At 35.9% G+C, this 16,385-nt stretch overlaps 3 protein-coding genes across 3 annotated transcripts; all 3 read right to left on the bottom strand.

Moving 5' to 3' along the window:
• Window positions 1-4,042: 4,042 nt before the first annotated feature.
• On the bottom strand, window positions 4,043-6,652 carry LOC141526633 (uncharacterized). The gene is made up of 2 exons (XM_074241681.1): window positions 5,489-6,652; window positions 4,043-4,871 (listed from the first exon to the last, which is right to left on the bottom strand). Exons 1-2 carry the CDS (start codon window positions 5,715-5,717, stop codon window positions 4,705-4,707), a joined length of 396 nt encoding a protein of 131 aa, XP_074097782.1. The 5' UTR covers window positions 5,718-6,652; the 3' UTR covers window positions 4,043-4,704.
• Window positions 6,653-8,758: 2,106 nt separating this feature from the next.
• On the bottom strand, window positions 8,759-12,321 carry LOC141526768 (uncharacterized). The gene is made up of 3 exons (XM_074241852.1): window positions 12,194-12,321; window positions 11,984-12,067; window positions 8,759-11,902 (listed from the first exon to the last, which is right to left on the bottom strand). Exons 1-3 carry the CDS (start codon window positions 12,309-12,311, stop codon window positions 9,882-9,884), a joined length of 2,223 nt encoding a protein of 740 aa, XP_074097953.1. The 5' UTR covers window positions 12,312-12,321; the 3' UTR covers window positions 8,759-9,881.
• Window positions 12,322-12,343: 22 nt separating this feature from the next.
• LOC141526770 (uncharacterized) lies at window positions 12,344-16,385 on the bottom strand. Its single transcript, XM_074241853.1, has 2 exons — window positions 14,199-16,385; window positions 12,344-14,125 (listed from the first exon to the last, which is right to left on the bottom strand). Exons 1-2 carry the CDS (start codon window positions 14,428-14,430, stop codon window positions 13,602-13,604), a joined length of 756 nt encoding a protein of 251 aa, XP_074097954.1. The 5' UTR covers window positions 14,431-16,385; the 3' UTR covers window positions 12,344-13,601.

Below are 16,385 nucleotides of genomic sequence, written 5' to 3' on the forward strand. Positions count from 1 at the left end.
CAAATTATATTGAGTTAATATATTATACTCCACTCGTATATAATAAGTACCAACTATACAATAAAAAATATAAAATTTTTCATAAGAAAATATTTAAAAGAAGATTATTTTTTATAATCCAGCAGGGATATGTAATTTCCAAGAATGTTGGTGGTTTCCTCAAAGTTCGTCTTCAACTGCGATAGAAGCTTAAGTTCCGTGGCCTGCTTATCTTGGTTTAGCGATTGGTACGATAATGCTGGAGAAATCCAAGGTGGTGTTGAATAAGAAAGACGGCTATTGCTTGAAGAAATAAACCCTGGCTGATTTAAATTCGATTTAGTTAGCTTTTTAGAACGCTCTTCCTCACAAGACGAATTCACAATAGCTGAGGAATATTTTCTTCTAGATTCTGAAATGTGAGTGGAGGAGCTAGAACTGGATCCTGAAATTCCGGCACCACGGTAGCTCTATGTTGGACTTGAGCGCCGAAAAAATCTTGAAACCACATTTCCAGAGGCTTCCTTCGATTTTTCCGGCCGACATCTAGATGCCTTGCGATCAGCCATTTCGCAGCTTTCACTATAAAACGTTCGAACAACCACGACTGTTTTCTCCTCTTTAATTATTGACGGCATATCTGGAAACAGAAAGTATTCAGAGGAACTTGGATCAAACGAGGTAAATTTTTCAGATGGGCTGTATACGACTTAACGTCTAGTATAAACAACATTGATTGTTGATTGAGCAAACACTTATGATTAGAACTTTCGTCAAGTGGAGACTGATTGTTACCCTGACACTTGCATCACAATTTATACTCTCGAGATGATCATTTTCAACTGAACATCAATTGTTTTTAGTGCCACTCGAATTTTCATCTCAAGATCAATAAACCTTGCTTATATATGCTTGGACATATAAAATATATAATTCAATAAAGCATAGTAATACGGTTGATTCCGTCACGACTATACTCAGCTAACCGTAATATGTTAAATCATCACATTGTATACGTTCCAATTGAGTGGAACTTGGTGTTAATTAATGCTCTTTGATTTGCCATCAAGTTGGCGATTTTACGTAATTTTTACAGAAAAAAGAAAATTGAGGGTATTGTAGTTTGCGTGGAAGGTGTAGCAGCAGTGTTGGAGCCTCATCAGAATCATATTTGGCTGAAACGGTGTAATGACGCTAGAACCTGTCCTTATCACAACGACTACATCGCTATATTCGTCTCTTGCATTTTTCCAGAAGCGTGAGTGTTTTTTTTTCAATCTACGTCAATATTTCAACGCCCAGATGATTTTTGTTTAACTCACTGACTTTTCTGCTCTTTTAGGAACGTGCCATGCTACTTAAAGATCTAAACTTCATGAAAGAATCTATCAGTCAGTTAACCCAGTGATATCCCCTATCAAAAATAATAACACAATACTAAATGGTACCTAATTGTCGATTGCTTCATGTCTGCTGATAACACTCGTAAACTGATACTTGCAGCATCCTGGCTGATGTCCGCTGGATATGTCATTCAATTTCCGTTATCGGCACGTTTCAGTTTGTGTTACATAGCGAAGAGTCACGCTACGGTTTTTGAGCTGTTCTAGTTACTGTAATTAAATGCGCTCAGCAAAAGCTGCTGGAGAGTTAACGTTTGCTTTAAGATGCCCTCCGATTATTGTCCAAAATTGTGAGTGCCACTAGCAAATCATGGTTATGCTGTAAAGTATAATGCCCAAGTATCTTGCACTTATGATTTATTTATTGTTCCAGCGAAACGGCCCACAAACAAATCTACTTGGTCCCTCGCCAGTGGCTGGAGTGTCAAGACTTAGAGTACATTCTGTTCAACGAAATGAGATTTTACTACCGTAAATATCAAAAATGTGAAGGCCTCCCACTCACACGAGCAGGAATAAAGGCTTACTTCAAGCATTACTCTGGCTACCTATGGGCCCGAAAGGAATTTGATTCGACCCAAAAACCAGATAAAAAAATTTACCTTGCTGTCTTTGTTCCTTGTGTCTACTGTTCCGCGCCCTAGTTTTAAGGTAAACGAATAAAACAGTTTAGAATAAGTTTTAGTCCTGATAGAGTATCCAAATCAACCTCAATAGCAATCATTTACATAATCGACAATCAATAAACAATTGTCTTGAGTGTGACGCCTCTTTATGACCTTTTTAATTCGCCCGTATGATGTACTCACATCTTCAATTGTTAAATCTAAGTAGTTCAGTCTCTTTATATACCTCAGTCTTCGCTTCCACCATAGAGTTACGTTGTTGACTGAAACGCGTTCGTACCTCTATCTTGAGAGACTCCTCAATAACAAGACGAATAAAAATGTCCTGCTACACATGTAGAAACACGTGAGTACTACCAACTATCAGACTCGCAAGACCTTCAATGTTTTTTAAAACATTTTTTTTTATTCTCAGTGCCACGACTCATAAAAACATCTACGTGGTTCCTCGCGAGTGGCAGGCGCTCAATCACTTGGAGTGCGCTATATGGAAACTTCACTCTGATCACTATCATACCAACCAAAGAACTGAAGGTTTTCGGGTTTATGCAGATGGCGTTACATCTCATTTAGAAAAGTATAATAACAGTTTATGGTTAAGAAAAGCATGTGATTACGCAGAAAAGCCAGACCCTAAAAAATACTACTCTATTTTTGTAGCTTGTATTTATTGTAACAGAATGTGACCTGGTTTTTCCTTTGTTTTTAATAACAATGTATTTTTAATCTACGTTTAATCACGCTCCATTATTCATATTTACATAATTAAATAAATATTTTCGAAGCTAATGACTGAGGGACTTTTATTTTAAACGATACTTAATTACTTTTTTACGCGTTACATTGAATTTAGGCAGCTGCGCCGTTTTTATAAAATCAACACATGATTTAACGACTCTTAATATATACTGGTAGTTAACAAGCATCAAAACACCAATTGGTTAAATGTCTTCATTGTCCGAAATGTCAGTAAAGCGATCTATCATTCACCTAACGTGCTTACTTGTTTACATTCGGAAGCGTTGAACGCGATTTGCATACGTAGTACCGACCGTGAACACGCAACCTAATTAAGCCTGCGTTATAGATATCAGCGACAAAAAATAAGCTAATTATTTTAAGACTCTCTCCTAAATTTGATAAGAACTATCTAACGCTTCGCTTAACAATATAAGATTGACAAGAAGATGCTTTCTACTTACTATGACAACAAGACAGATCGCAGATTTTAAGGTCACATTTTCCTTGACTGACCAGCAGCTTCAGTGCTATACCTCCGTAGAAACTTGATTCTTCAGTCTTGGATGTGAATAGAATTCGTGACCACCTACGGCGCGTTCGTAGGTACTCAAAATCACCAGAAACCCCCGGATCACCAAAATAACCAGTTTTCAAATCACTGTCTTTGTTAGATTCTTTCGAATCCTTGAACCCAACACATCCTAACTGATTAAAGAAACGCATTATTTTTGTTACTGTTGTCATCCTATATTCCGGCTAATAATGAGTAACATACGTGTGTCACCTGGACAGGTCGCTTAGTCAACTGAAAGCTCTATCAACCCTCTTGAAAAAAGATTTTGTTTGTTTTGCTTACTTGAAGGTCAGATCGATAATCAGTTTTAGGGCAAATTGAAACGCAAAAAAGTCTGTTTGCATGAAAACAAAGTCTTTCTACAAACATCTATGAAAGAAACCATAAACTATTCTTAGCCTTTCATAATCGAATAAACTTTTTAATTTAATGAACTAGAGCTTTTATCCAGCTGTCTACCACTTTCATCATAATTGTCATTGTTTCGACTGACGTCAAAAATCTGCTGCTAATGATAGCACGTAAATACATACTACGAAAAAATTACTAAGCCGGCTGATATATTAAACACACCGAGCTTTTGATCTTCCGAGCATTGATTATAGGAGCAAATAACATTTATAGCAATAACGTTAAAAATATATATAATAGTATATATGAATTCATTTTGGTAAACTGCCGTTTAATGGCCATAATTATGGGATATTTAAATCAATGCGGCAGAAAGTGTGGCGCCGAATCGTTCTGACTAAGAAATAATTTATTATTAGCGACCAAACACGTGTTGTAGTGGACATAGCAACTATTCAAAGGGAAACTCATTCGAATCACATTAGTCACACGCCCATCGCTCACGAGTTTATCAAGGTTTGTTCGATTTATATAATATAACTGGTCAACGCACATTAATTAGATGACGTATTAGATAACTTTGCTTGGAGAGTAAAGTATAGGTCAGTATTGAGATACCACGTTCTTTAGATCGTGTGAGAATAATTGGCGATCCATGAAACCTACCTGTCTTTTCGATTTTAATTTACATGCCGCATCTCCCGTCAGTATTAGTTAGTTTAATTAATGTAATAGTCATAGTTTCAAGCTTACTTTCACCAATGCTGAGATTAAAGCGTGTAATTAAGAATTTTCATGTAGAGATAGTCCAAAGAAAATAATGCGCTCCGTCTAGAATTATATCAAGCGATGTTAATTTGTGTTAAGAATTGCTATAATCACTTTTACTTATCATAATAACTTAATAAAGCTCACTGGTACTGAGACTGATCGTTTTTAATAGAGAAAAACTTCAAGTAAATAAAATGCTCTTTAATAACTCACTTTATTTTACAACAATTGTAGCACAAACGATTGTGTAGGAACATCTTTAGTTCCAAATACGCGACCAAATTTTGAAGATCATAACAGCAGGATGAAAACGTCCTAGCTGTTCTATGTATAGGAGACAGATGCGAGTCCAGAGCATCAAAAGTTCTTCGTCCAAAGGCGTGCTGTCTCTGCGCTTCACGTACAGCATACCAGCTTCATAAGTATCTGAAATAATTTGAATTCGAATTTTAATTATCTGAAGGAAATAGTTTAACCTGTATAGTCGTCATCATGATAGATTAAACGTCCCGGAGTAAGTTAGATGCATCGAAAAAATAACGAAGAATCCCTACAAAAAAAAATACATGAGAGTGTGAAGTTAGTCAATAGTTGAAACTCGCAAAAAAATGGGACCTGAATCCTTATTGGTCAAAAATAAGGCGCGCGCGTCGCGCGCTATTCAAATTTCTAGTCATTATAACATTCACGCTAAGAGAGGGGGCTAATGTTCCGATAGTTGATAAAGAAGAAATTCTTATCGGTTACCGGAGGCTCTGCTCAAAACTGTACTGATAAGGGTTTTCTCTGTGGTTTTTCTATGTCATTGTTCCAAGAGCCCAGAAAGTGTTGAGGAACAGGACGAATGTGATACAAAAAGCACAAGTCGGTCTACGCCGCAACAAAAAGGCAGACAAGGTGGGAATTAACTAAACAAATAGAGGCTTAGGTAGTAAAAGATCTTGAATTGCCTTTACACTCTGAACCACATTAGGCTAGCCTGTAAAAATTCACTACATACGAAAATTAAGTCAGAAAAGTAGAGGAATGATCAAGAGGATTACCTGCTTCACGTTCGACGACACCCTGGTACTCATTCCATTCGGCTAGCGCTGCTTGCCTGGTGATTATCCTTTTAAATCCAACCTCCAATTGGTCTGCTGATGGGTAAGGAATTGTCACGGAACCATCATCCTTGCTGTTGATCCACGACGTCGGAACAATCACGTAGGAATTTCTGTCTGGCTCCAAGACTCCGGAAAGCTTGACCACACTGAATATCTTCGGAGCCATTATTTGTACTGACGATTGTCACGGAATACAGCTCGATATGGTTTTTTGAAGCATACGACTGGCGCTTATATAGAATGCAAAAGTAATTAAGATATAAATGTCAGGGGTCCTAAAAATACATTCGTCAAAATAAGACTTAACCCAACTATTTTGAAAGAATCACAGTAGTTTGACGTGCTAAGTGGATCTCGGAGGCATGCTTGACCTCGCAATAAATAGGTTATTATTCACTTAGCCATGTTATCTTGTTTATGTCTGTAAAACAAATAAAGCCAGATAAGCGAGAGTTGCGTTAGTTGAATATGAACCGTTAAAGAACTTTATAAAGTATTATTAGAGCATTTTTTTTTTGTGTCGGAAATTATTATTTATTGTACTAAAACTTCAATTGAAATGGTATAAGTGCGTTGTTAACATGCAACGACAGTAAACGCGACCACATATTTATTTATAAATGACAATCAGGGTTAATGTATTTTTAAGGTGACCTCTCGAGAAAAACATTCTGATGTTAAATAACAAGTTTTTCAGTAGTCAGAAGTGAGAAAATATTCACACAGCTGTTTATTTCAAATTGACGGTTTAATGAAGATCAAATACGACTAAAGTATTGAGACGTCGATTATAAAAAGCAGATAATCTTGAATTCTGAAATTAGTCTCACTGCGGTCCTACTCTATTGCTACACGAAGTACATAAAAATGCCATATGTAACTCACAGAATCTTGTCTTATACCTAAAGAGTGGTTAAGCTTTGGAATGAACAGTTTGGAAATTTTTATGTGCAAAATGATTGCACAACATCACCAGAGCATCCAAAAGTTTACAACCTACTCAGCCCGCATTGAAGGAATATCGGCACGACTGCGGTATCACGAAGAACACCCTTGGATGCGACGAGTAGACGACGATGATGAAGTGCCAGAGCTGAAGGAGTACTACGGACTTTACATACCATGCGTTCATTGCACTGAGTTTATGTGGATCAATAATACTTGTGGGTCATCCTGCTAGAGTTGAGAGTTAACTATACTAGAAAAGATGGGGGTGGATGTTAATAGGTATGTTTTTAATTAATAATTGTCTCGCAAAAAAAACTGTCTCGCAAATTTGAACACCCGCCGCTAGCCTCATTCGAGTAGCTTGAGCACTTGAGATTGATTGGCTGGTAAGCCCCACATATATTGTCTGTTAATTGTTAAAATATTTCTAAAGAGAAGCATCTTTCGCTATGCATTTAATTCTGAAACAATTTATAATTTCGATTTCCAATTAAGACAATAAATTGTATCTTCTTTACCTGTATCAATAAGGATAACACTAAACTATCATACTCGTTGCTATGTACCAGTAACCCAGTTCGCGAACGAGCTTACATCATTTTTCGATAACGTTGAAGAGGCCAATGTTAAGAATAGTGTTACTTATCATCCATCAACGGAAAGACGCGTATTTTTTGAAAAATTATATAATGGTGTACAAATCAATAAGACGCAATAAGAGGAAGTGTGATAACGTGATAAAACGTGTTCGTTGAGGAATACACGATTGCGTGATATTTAGCCTTCGACGTTAGATGGCATTGAAATGCGTTCCTGTTATGAGCATCTGCGACCTGTTATGAGCATCTGCGACCTGTTATGAGCATCTGATATCTAAATTGAAGTCTGTCCAAGTGGTGTGATCGTTCTAAGTGGCGCTCAAATTCGTGTCTTTGAAAAGCAATTAATGTAGCCTATATAAACGCTTAGTGCGGGATTGATAACACATAAACATGCTGGTACAGGCATACGGTTTGATAAGACTAATTTTACATTATTCAGTGTATCAAGCAACTTGTTTAGCAAGGTAGTGACGTAGCGCAATGAAATGCAATATGGATAACCAGCAACTGGCGCCCAACGCAGTTAGCGATTCTGCAAATCGAAAACGCCTTATGACCAACGTCTATACTGATGTCAAGCAGCGAAAAGTAATTTCCTCTCTACAAGACTACAAGTCGTCAATCACCAACAATAATAACGTTGACGTTAAGCGACAGTCTTGGCACGCTAAATCGCAAGGACCATGCTTGGTAACAGAGAGGGTATCTGGCCAGCTATATCCAGTTATCAAAGAAACAGCTAAAGCTCTTCAGAAGTACATCGTGGAACGCTTACGTGAAAACTAGATCTAAGATTGATTTGCAAGCATGTATGTAAATAAACATATTGTGTTGGTGAATTTAAATACCTACAAATGATAAGATCAATTGATAACGGCAGCTCTTTCGCCATGAGGTAGGTCACATTTTAGTGACACATTTATCATTCCGGTCTGACGTAGAGAGACCTCTTTAAGATCTCCAGCGACGAACTTCTAGGACAGACTCATCGTGCTTAGATCTAGTCTGGCTGACAAGAATGAAACCACGACAGAAAACACCACCTAAGAGAGAAAACTATCTGCTCAAGAAAACATGTTTATATTTAGGTATTCTAGGTTATGGAGCAACAAAGATGAGTGGTTATCGTCGCTGACCTTTGGAATGGAATCATATCGCTTGGTGTGCTATCGACAGGTTCTTAAAGTGTCCTTAGATATGCATATCAAAATGAAATTCATATCAAAACAAATTTATGACTACATAGTAGTGAGGACGCATTAAAATTGAGTACTACAAATTTTTTATTTATTTTGGTGCAAAAGCAATGAATTTTTGTGTATTTTTCGACATCAAAGCTCATCCTAGTCAACTCAGACTAGCAATAGTCCCAATTGTATGGTCTCTGAAGAACAGTCAGCTAGAGCTTTCGCGCTACCAGGGAGATTCCTAAACTTGAAAGTAACTGGACTTGGTAGTTTCTGAGCAATATCTACCAGATCACGCCCCAGTGCCGAGGGTCATAGAGTTGTTCATCATTTTTATTCACTATTTAAAAAGCTTAAGATTTGTAAACTCATACCTCATTTACTAAAAAGTAACGGCTAATAAATTACCAATTAGAATCGTCCGACTTAAGATTTGTAAACTCATACCTCATTTACTAAAAAGTAGTTCAAAATAAATTATACCGGATTCCTAAATGATACGACGAAGCTTACGTGAGCATCCCGTTTGGCTGGCGTCTAGATAGTATTAGAACGATAGTTATGACGCACTAGGAATTAGTCACTAACGTAGAACTTTAGACGTATATTACGAACTTAAATTGTTTCAACTTTTGCGTATTTGTAACTAAAGTAATTAAATCTTTAGAATGTGTCAAGTATTGTAAGCGCTTTTGTTCACTCAACTGTTCATAATGTATCGCGAGCATTTATTACCATAATATAAACACGTATGAATTTATTTAACGTCGCCGTTGTAAACGCCAGCGTCAATCAAAATAAATTTATTTCACACAATTGATGTTTTTCAAAGAATAACCCCGCCCACGCAGTCATAAACAGCTCGTTTCAGATATGGGACACTGAAAACTATTAACTTTCCGCTTTTTTATTCACAGCTCCATCTAGCTGGATCTACAATCAGTTTTTGTTATAAATGATACGATAAGACATTTATGATTACAGTTTGATGATTTAAACAATCTTTTCACTTTGTTTTTTATCTTAAATTGATGGTAATGGATTCGTGTTGATAGAAAAGTTGAGACCATAACACCATTTAACACCTATTAAAAAATATTAGGACAATTACTGTTATCGAGTGGTTGTTGATCAGTATTTTTGTGCTGCTCAAGGAAACATGTTTATATTTAGGTATTCTAGGTTATGGAGCAACAAAGATGAGTGGTTATCGTCGCTGACCTTTGGAATGGAATCATATCGCTTGGTGTGCTATCGATATGTTCTTAAAGTGTTCTTAAAGTGTCAGAGTCATTAGTTGTGGAATTTTCATCATATTTTCGTATTAACAAACAATGCGCAGCGGGAATTAATTATTTCCAAGTACCTTTTAATAGATTAACATTCTTTATGGACGGAGACACAGATATGGTCTCCTAAGTAGGGTCTAACATACAGGGTTTAGTAGAACAAAAGAAACAGTAACAATAGCGTACATATGCATATATTTTTAGTGTTCTAAATTCAACTTATACTATAGGAACAATAAATAATCGAAAGCATGACCGATTCAATCGATTATTTGGACAAAAATTATCTATCTAGAAAATAGTTTCACGCGATTTTAGCATGTCTAGCTCTTATATCCTGAATTTTGCTACGTAAGGTGTTAGTAACACTCTGTGAGTCAAACGCACCCCACTTTTTTTTTAAAGTATGCTTTTCAACGAACGTTAATATAGCTATTCTTGCATTTACATCCAACCCAGGCCTGACATTCGTGCCACTTATATCAAAAGCGTTAGCTCTGACGCCTGTAAGTGAACAAATACTCAACGCGCTCTGAGTAAATATTTCCTCTAATAACCTTCGAGCTAACGCTTTACTATCTTTTGAAGATCGTATGCAATGCGCTAGTTTTATAGAATTTATATATACATTGCTTCCAGGAACAAGTTCTACCAGATTAAGTTCCGGAACATTCTCACGGTACTTTAGTGTCCATCTGGTGTCATGTGGATCATATTCCGGAGGTAATACAAAGGTCCGAATGTTGCCACGAGTTGTTTTTGGAACCTCATTATCTCTATCCTGAACTTTCACATCTTTGACACCTCCACCACAATCATCATCATTTTCGCTACTTTTAGAGTCCACATCGTTATCTTTCTTTTTGTCTTCCTCCATATTGACATCAAGGTTTTCTTCCTCTTTCCTCTCAGCTTGATTTACTTCAGCTGCTTGTGGAACCTCCATCGTAACGTCTTCAGACGTCACTACAACAACTTTGCCTTTCTTCGATGCTCGCAAATTTTCTGATGTAGTTACTATAGAGTCAATTACTTTCTGGGATTCAGCTAATGATTTGTACAAATCATGAGCGATCTGACAGGTTTCTGAAAAGTTGATTTTCATTTTTTGAAAAAGATCTAGTATTTTATCCGCCCAGACATCTGTCTTGTTTAATAGAGAAACAGCTGATTGGTTTATTTGTTCATGAGATTTCGGACTAGTATCTGTTATTTCGTCCGAATTTAGTTCTGAAGAGTTACTTTGTTCATCATCATCATCAACATTTTGCATGGACGATACTTCTATCGACATAACTGATTCAATCGTCGGTAATCCTTTCTCCACACAACTCTCTACGGTCTGCTTTGAATGATTTAGTTCTTCCAGAGCTTTTGGATTACCAGAGGATTCATTCTCTGCTTCAAATCTAGAGAAGACATTCTGTTCAATACAACTTACCTCAGTCAATTCGTCAACGACCATGTCTTCTACAGTTGAATCCTGATGCACCGCTATATTTGAATAGGCAATCGATTCATCTGAAGCACTCGTCATCTCACTATAGGTAGTAGGTTCAGAAGTAGCACACTCCACTTCTGAAGAATGGTCAGGTGTCTTCTGATCCGGCAAAACTTGTGGAAGCTCTTGAATAACCGACGATGACCTTGGAATCTCTAGTTGACTGAACTGGTTAACGTCGTTGGTAGGGTTTTGAATATCAAACGAAGTATCGGATCCGATATTCAGATCCTGGATCAGAGGTTCTGGAAAATCAAGAGTAAACGTTCGTAGATTCGGAACCCTGTTGTCTGGTGTTCCTTGAGTCAATGCAATGTGATGCAAATGTTCGCGATAACTTGATAATAGTTGGTTTTCTTCTGGATCCAGGGTATAGTTACAGATTTGGTTTAAAAACGCTGGAGAACACTTTACAGAATGAAGAGCTTTTTCCGTGCTTCGAGAGCAAGTCCCCGGACTATTAACTTGGGGTCCTTTATCCTTTTCTGGTTTTCGCTGAATATAAGGATATCTGAGTAACAAATCGTCAGAACTTGATCGAACGTCACCAGAGGCTTGATTTTCATGTTCTTTTTTACAGTTTTCCTTAATCACAGTGCTTTCAAAAGAAACGGAGCCCGTTAGTTTCAATGAAGTTAGTGTTCTCGATTCTGCGTTGAAATGTTCAGGACACTCACTTGGATTTAAAATCGTACCACTTTGTCTCACTTTATCTACTACTTTCAGTTTATTAATATTCTTCTTTGATTGAGGATTTAACAAATTAATTGTTTTTAGCCACGGATTGTATCGGTTAGTTGCTGTTGCTGGCATACGTTTACAACCTGAAAAAATAGTTTAATTATCATCAAAGATAAGAATTATAAAAGTAAATTCCCGTGGATAACAACAATGTAAATACCTACCGGCTCTTATCATGGCCAAATATCTATTCCTAGCAGCATTATGAATTTTATCCAAGATGTACTCATAAGCATCCTTATAGGAGCCTGAAAGAAATACAACATAATTATCTAATCAAGTTATTAATGAGTTACTGCTTGCGTCACATTTCAATACGCTGACTTATTTATAAGTCAATTTATTCATGATCGACCATCCAAAAAAATACTCACATGTTTCAAATTTTATGATTGCCATATAGAGTTTCCATTTTTTCGAAGGTTCATCACAATTTATAATTCGCATTCTAGTTATCAATGGAGGTTCCTCAGGATATGCAACTATAGACATATCTGTCACTCTTCGAATCCGTATCCAAGAGCTAGGTATACAAACGTAGTCACCAATATCTGAATACGGTAACTGCAAAAATTGTACCACCACGTACCGGTACTTGTCGGCAATATTTACCTAAAAAAATAAGAATATGTACTTCAGTCACAATAACAATTCTTATTGAGGCCAAACGAATGACACACCAGTGTTTTTCCGTCCATATGGCCTTGAACTTGCTTCGTCGAACCGCATCAACGTAAAACTGAGTTATATGAGAAACAAATTGGTTTCTTAGATTGCAAACAAGCGATTCTTACCTTCATTTTGACGAATCTGTCTCTCGATGGCAATGTCAATACCGTATCAATCTACAAAAGTCATATTTTGTCATAAAATTACTAAAATAATACTAATTCAATTATTTCCTAGTAGTACACGTTCGTTCTCTTCGCGTGTAGAACAATGATTACCGTGAACTATATTTAACGTCGTTTTTATATCTACAAGAGTCAACCAGAGGGGGAAAATATATCTGAATAGTAGTGCGTCCACGCCCTCGAACGTGACGAGCAATACTGGTGAGCTGCCGTAGTAGAAGCGATATTAATGAGAACGTAATGAACTTCCGTGGCTAGTCGATCGTCGAGGTCATTAGCGTTTCATGACGACACGCACTTTGGTTTGAATAATTTTCTTATTTGGTTTTATAAAGGATCTTAGTTGAAATTTTACAAAATTATCGTTTTTCGGAAGCCAAATTTATGGACACCTTACTGGTTCAAAAACATTATTCATTACCAACAGTCTATTTCATGCCAAAATGTTTTGATCGTAAAACGAGATCTAATGCATTAAAGTTGTCAGACGGGATCTTTTTTAAGTGCTTTGTTGAAAGATATTACGATCAATTTAAATCCTTTGCATCGATGGAGTCACGAAGAATGATACAACTGTTTATTGACTTGTGACTAATATCTTCCGACTTGTTTGTTAAATGAGTATCATTATCAACCCATTAACATAAATGACGAGTGAAACGACTTTGCGCAGTTAATTATAAAACTGTTTATTATTGCTTTATCAAACAGATTAATAGCTTATTTGTTCGCACAACTTAAGTGGTTAGCTGACTGCAGTTGATAAGACAACCAGATATAACATACGTTTAGAATTGGATAAGTAACAACAAAACATGGCACGTTGATAATATATTTATTACCTCAATCTAAATACATTACTAATACGATTCTTACATTAATTTTCTTACAGTATTAAAGACATTCTGACTAATAATAATATTTTAACCTAATTAATGTTACCGTTCATAACACACAACACTACTATGAAGGTACTCATAAGTTCATTTAAAATCTTGACGTTTTGCATCATCGCATCATCCGCCGATGGAGATGCTGACTTCATATTCGCAATAATGCTGTTAATATGCCGGTCCATAACACTCCGAAAAAATTCTGAATAGTTGTTGGAGAACGTCTTCAGCCGTAGTATATTCTCCAAGTTAGTCCGGTTAGTAGTCTCAAGCTTTTCGTTGATCACTGGGCAGCTCCTGTTGATTCTAATGACGTCGGTAATGTAACGATCTAAATTATTGACTACCGGCTGAATGATTTCAAGCATAGTGATGGCACTTAATCTGTTTGTCACACCAGAAAGCGTAACTAACCCATTTTGATTCCCCTTTTGAAGTTGGTCACCAATGTCTTTAATTACCGAGGTGACGACTGCTGCACAACTGCTCATTATTTCGTTTGCGTCTTTTACACCATTATTTTTCAAATTTATTATCTGCTGTGCTTCTTCAACACTATCTGCAAATAAACCAGAAGTTAATATACAGAAAAGTGAAAAAAATTAAATTCAAGTTAAAAAATGCACTCTAACCAGTTTCGTAGATCATTGTTCCTTCAAATTGCGGCCAGCTACATAATGGAAGCGTGTTAAAGACAGCAGGATCTAGTTCTAATAGAGATTCTTCTCCTTGTGGTAATAAAACAGCCACGTTCCTTCCAGAATAACTAGTTATCCAAGTGCGAGGAACATAAATGAACTCGGAATTTTCTGTTCCACTATTAAATTCCACTACAATTAATTTCTTTAATTTTGCGAAATCCATTTGTTTAACCGTGGTGAACACGTACTTTTAACTCAACAGTAAATTCACTACTGATTGATTATTGAAGTCAAAGTGATAGAAGGCATGAAAAGGAAATCCCCAACCTCAGGAGGCCATGTAGTGAGAACAATATCGGCGAAAATATCAGAGGTTATCGGCGCGTAGATCCGGTTACTGTTCCAGTAACAAAGAAAAAAATATAGTTAATAATTTCTGATTATTGTTGTTAGAAAAAAAAAGAGCGTGTGTACAGAGTACACATGTTAAAAGTGAAACTTCTCTGGCAAACTCAATTTATAATTCATTAATTAATAGTTAATAGATATCAAAGACAGGTACATAAAGGCTTTATGCATATATAGTATTGAAAGGATTAAATGAGGAAAATTTACACTATTTATGTCACATATTCTTTTAATTTATTTCTTCAATATGTACAACATCATTTGATGGTATTTGTAATGATTTGGTTGTCACTAAAGCCTTATGGTAACTAAAATATGAAACATAAGTTCTTGTTTCAATATTTTCTAAATATCGTGTAAAAATGGTATCTATTGTGGTTCCGTATTTAGTTGTTGACATGTTAGGATTATTATTTAATTGCAGACTAAATTTTTCATAAAAAAAGTTAATTGATGGTGTCAAATATTAAAATATCTGAATAAAAATGTTAATAAAACCGTATAAACAAACACGAGGTTATAAAATACATAATAATAATAACATTTAAGAGCAGTGTACCTACAATCTAAAATACAACGCATGTACACATGAAAATAACATTTTTATAGTGTAAAAGTATAGAATTCCTTTATATCTTTATCTTTTTCTCTCTGACTCCGTACATATATGCGTCTTTTAATGTGACGCTCATATTATTATTATTGTGACGCGACCTTGAAATTTTACCCTCAACGCGCGCAAAAAAGTTTTTCTTCTGTTGAAATTCAAAAATTATTCTGTTTCTTTTCGATTATTTTTGAACAGTTACGTCAAACAAGATTTCGGAAAGGTCAGACAGATATAGTTTGTTTAGATTAACATTGATGTAACATTGATCCCAAAATTACTTGATAACCCTTCAATTCTGATACGATACTATTGTTTCCGTTAGTATACAGTTTTCCTAACCTCACACTCTTCTGGATAGCAAGCGTGGATCGTAACAGTAGCAATATTGTATCGTGCAGAGCAGAAAACTTTTTTTTCAGCATAACGCCAAGAAAATTATTAGGGACAGCAAATGTGGAAGCGCTTTTATACATCTCCTAGCTAAAAAAAAATTTTATATTCAGTTGATTAAACGTATTTTTAATTACCATTAGGCATCTACTTTATCGTTATCAGGTCGTTAAATAAGTCAACATCACACCCATCAAAACATGTTTTGTCCCTGATAGCCACCTTACCTATAACTTACTGTCAATCTACGTCCGCAATTTGAAGCAAACTTGACGGAAAGAGTTGGCAAAGCGAGCGATTACCTATTAGTTACCTATAACTTACTCTGCAAATAGACGTCAAAACTTGCTGTACAAGTATTTCAGTCAAATTGTAGTAAAGTTGAAAGGAAATTTAACTACAAGTTTGATTGTTAACTTGTATTCAAGTTGCGGCCGTAGATTTCCGTCAATTTGCTTACAACTGTTGTTGAAAGAAGAATTACCGCCAACTTGATGTATAAATTAACCGTAACTGCTGGAAGTCAACACTTACTGAGAAAGCGCTGGCTATCAGGGGTATAATTAAAATTTATTGTTCCAGTCTAAACCGGTTCCAAATCGATTATATAAATAAATGATTCATCTCACCGAGCGAATGAATGTACACTGATAGAAAAACAATCTTGATTCAAGAAACTTTTTTTCTTCAAAATTTGAACTCTTGAAACTAGATATAGATATATTTCTTTCAAGAATTTTTGTCTCTTGGTTTAAGATAGGCGATAACAT

This window comes from Cotesia typhae, unplaced genomic scaffold, assembly GCF_013202065.1.
Source record: "Cotesia typhae breed Kobodo isofemale line unplaced genomic scaffold, CoteBio_Ctyphae contig_36, whole genome shotgun sequence".
NCBI lineage: Eukaryota > Metazoa > Arthropoda > Insecta > Hymenoptera > Braconidae > Cotesia > Cotesia typhae.

What these genes read in the sequence shown, in the direction of transcription:
- LOC141526770 (XM_074241853.1), bottom strand. Translation starts at nt 14,430, where the DNA reads ATGGATTTCGCAAAATTAAAGAAATTAATTGTAGTGGAATTTAATAGT. An exon ending in AACAATGATCTACGAAACTG is followed by an intron (nt 14,126 to 14,198) that starts GTTAGAGTGCAT and finishes GTTTATTTGCAG; the next exon opens with ATAGTGTTGAAGAAGCACAG.
- LOC141526633 (XM_074241681.1), bottom strand. Translation starts at nt 5,717, where the DNA reads ATGGCTCCGAAGATATTCAGTGTGGTCAAGCTTTCCGGAGTCTTGGAG. An exon ending in TGTCGTCGAACGTGAAGCAG is followed by an intron (nt 4,872 to 5,488) that starts GTAATCCTCTTG and finishes AAATTATTTCAG; the next exon opens with ATACTTATGAAGCTGGTATG.
- LOC141526768 (XM_074241852.1), bottom strand. Translation starts at nt 12,311, where the DNA reads ATGTCTATAGTTGCATATCCTGAGGAACCTCCATTGATAACTAGAATG. An exon ending in AATCATAAAATTTGAAACAT is followed by an intron (nt 12,068 to 12,193) that starts GTGAGTATTTTT and finishes TATTTCTTTCAG; the next exon opens with GCTCCTATAAGGATGCTTAT. An exon ending in TTTGGCCATGATAAGAGCCG is followed by an intron (nt 11,903 to 11,983) that starts GTAGGTATTTAC and finishes CTATTTTTTCAG; the next exon opens with GTTGTAAACGTATGCCAGCA.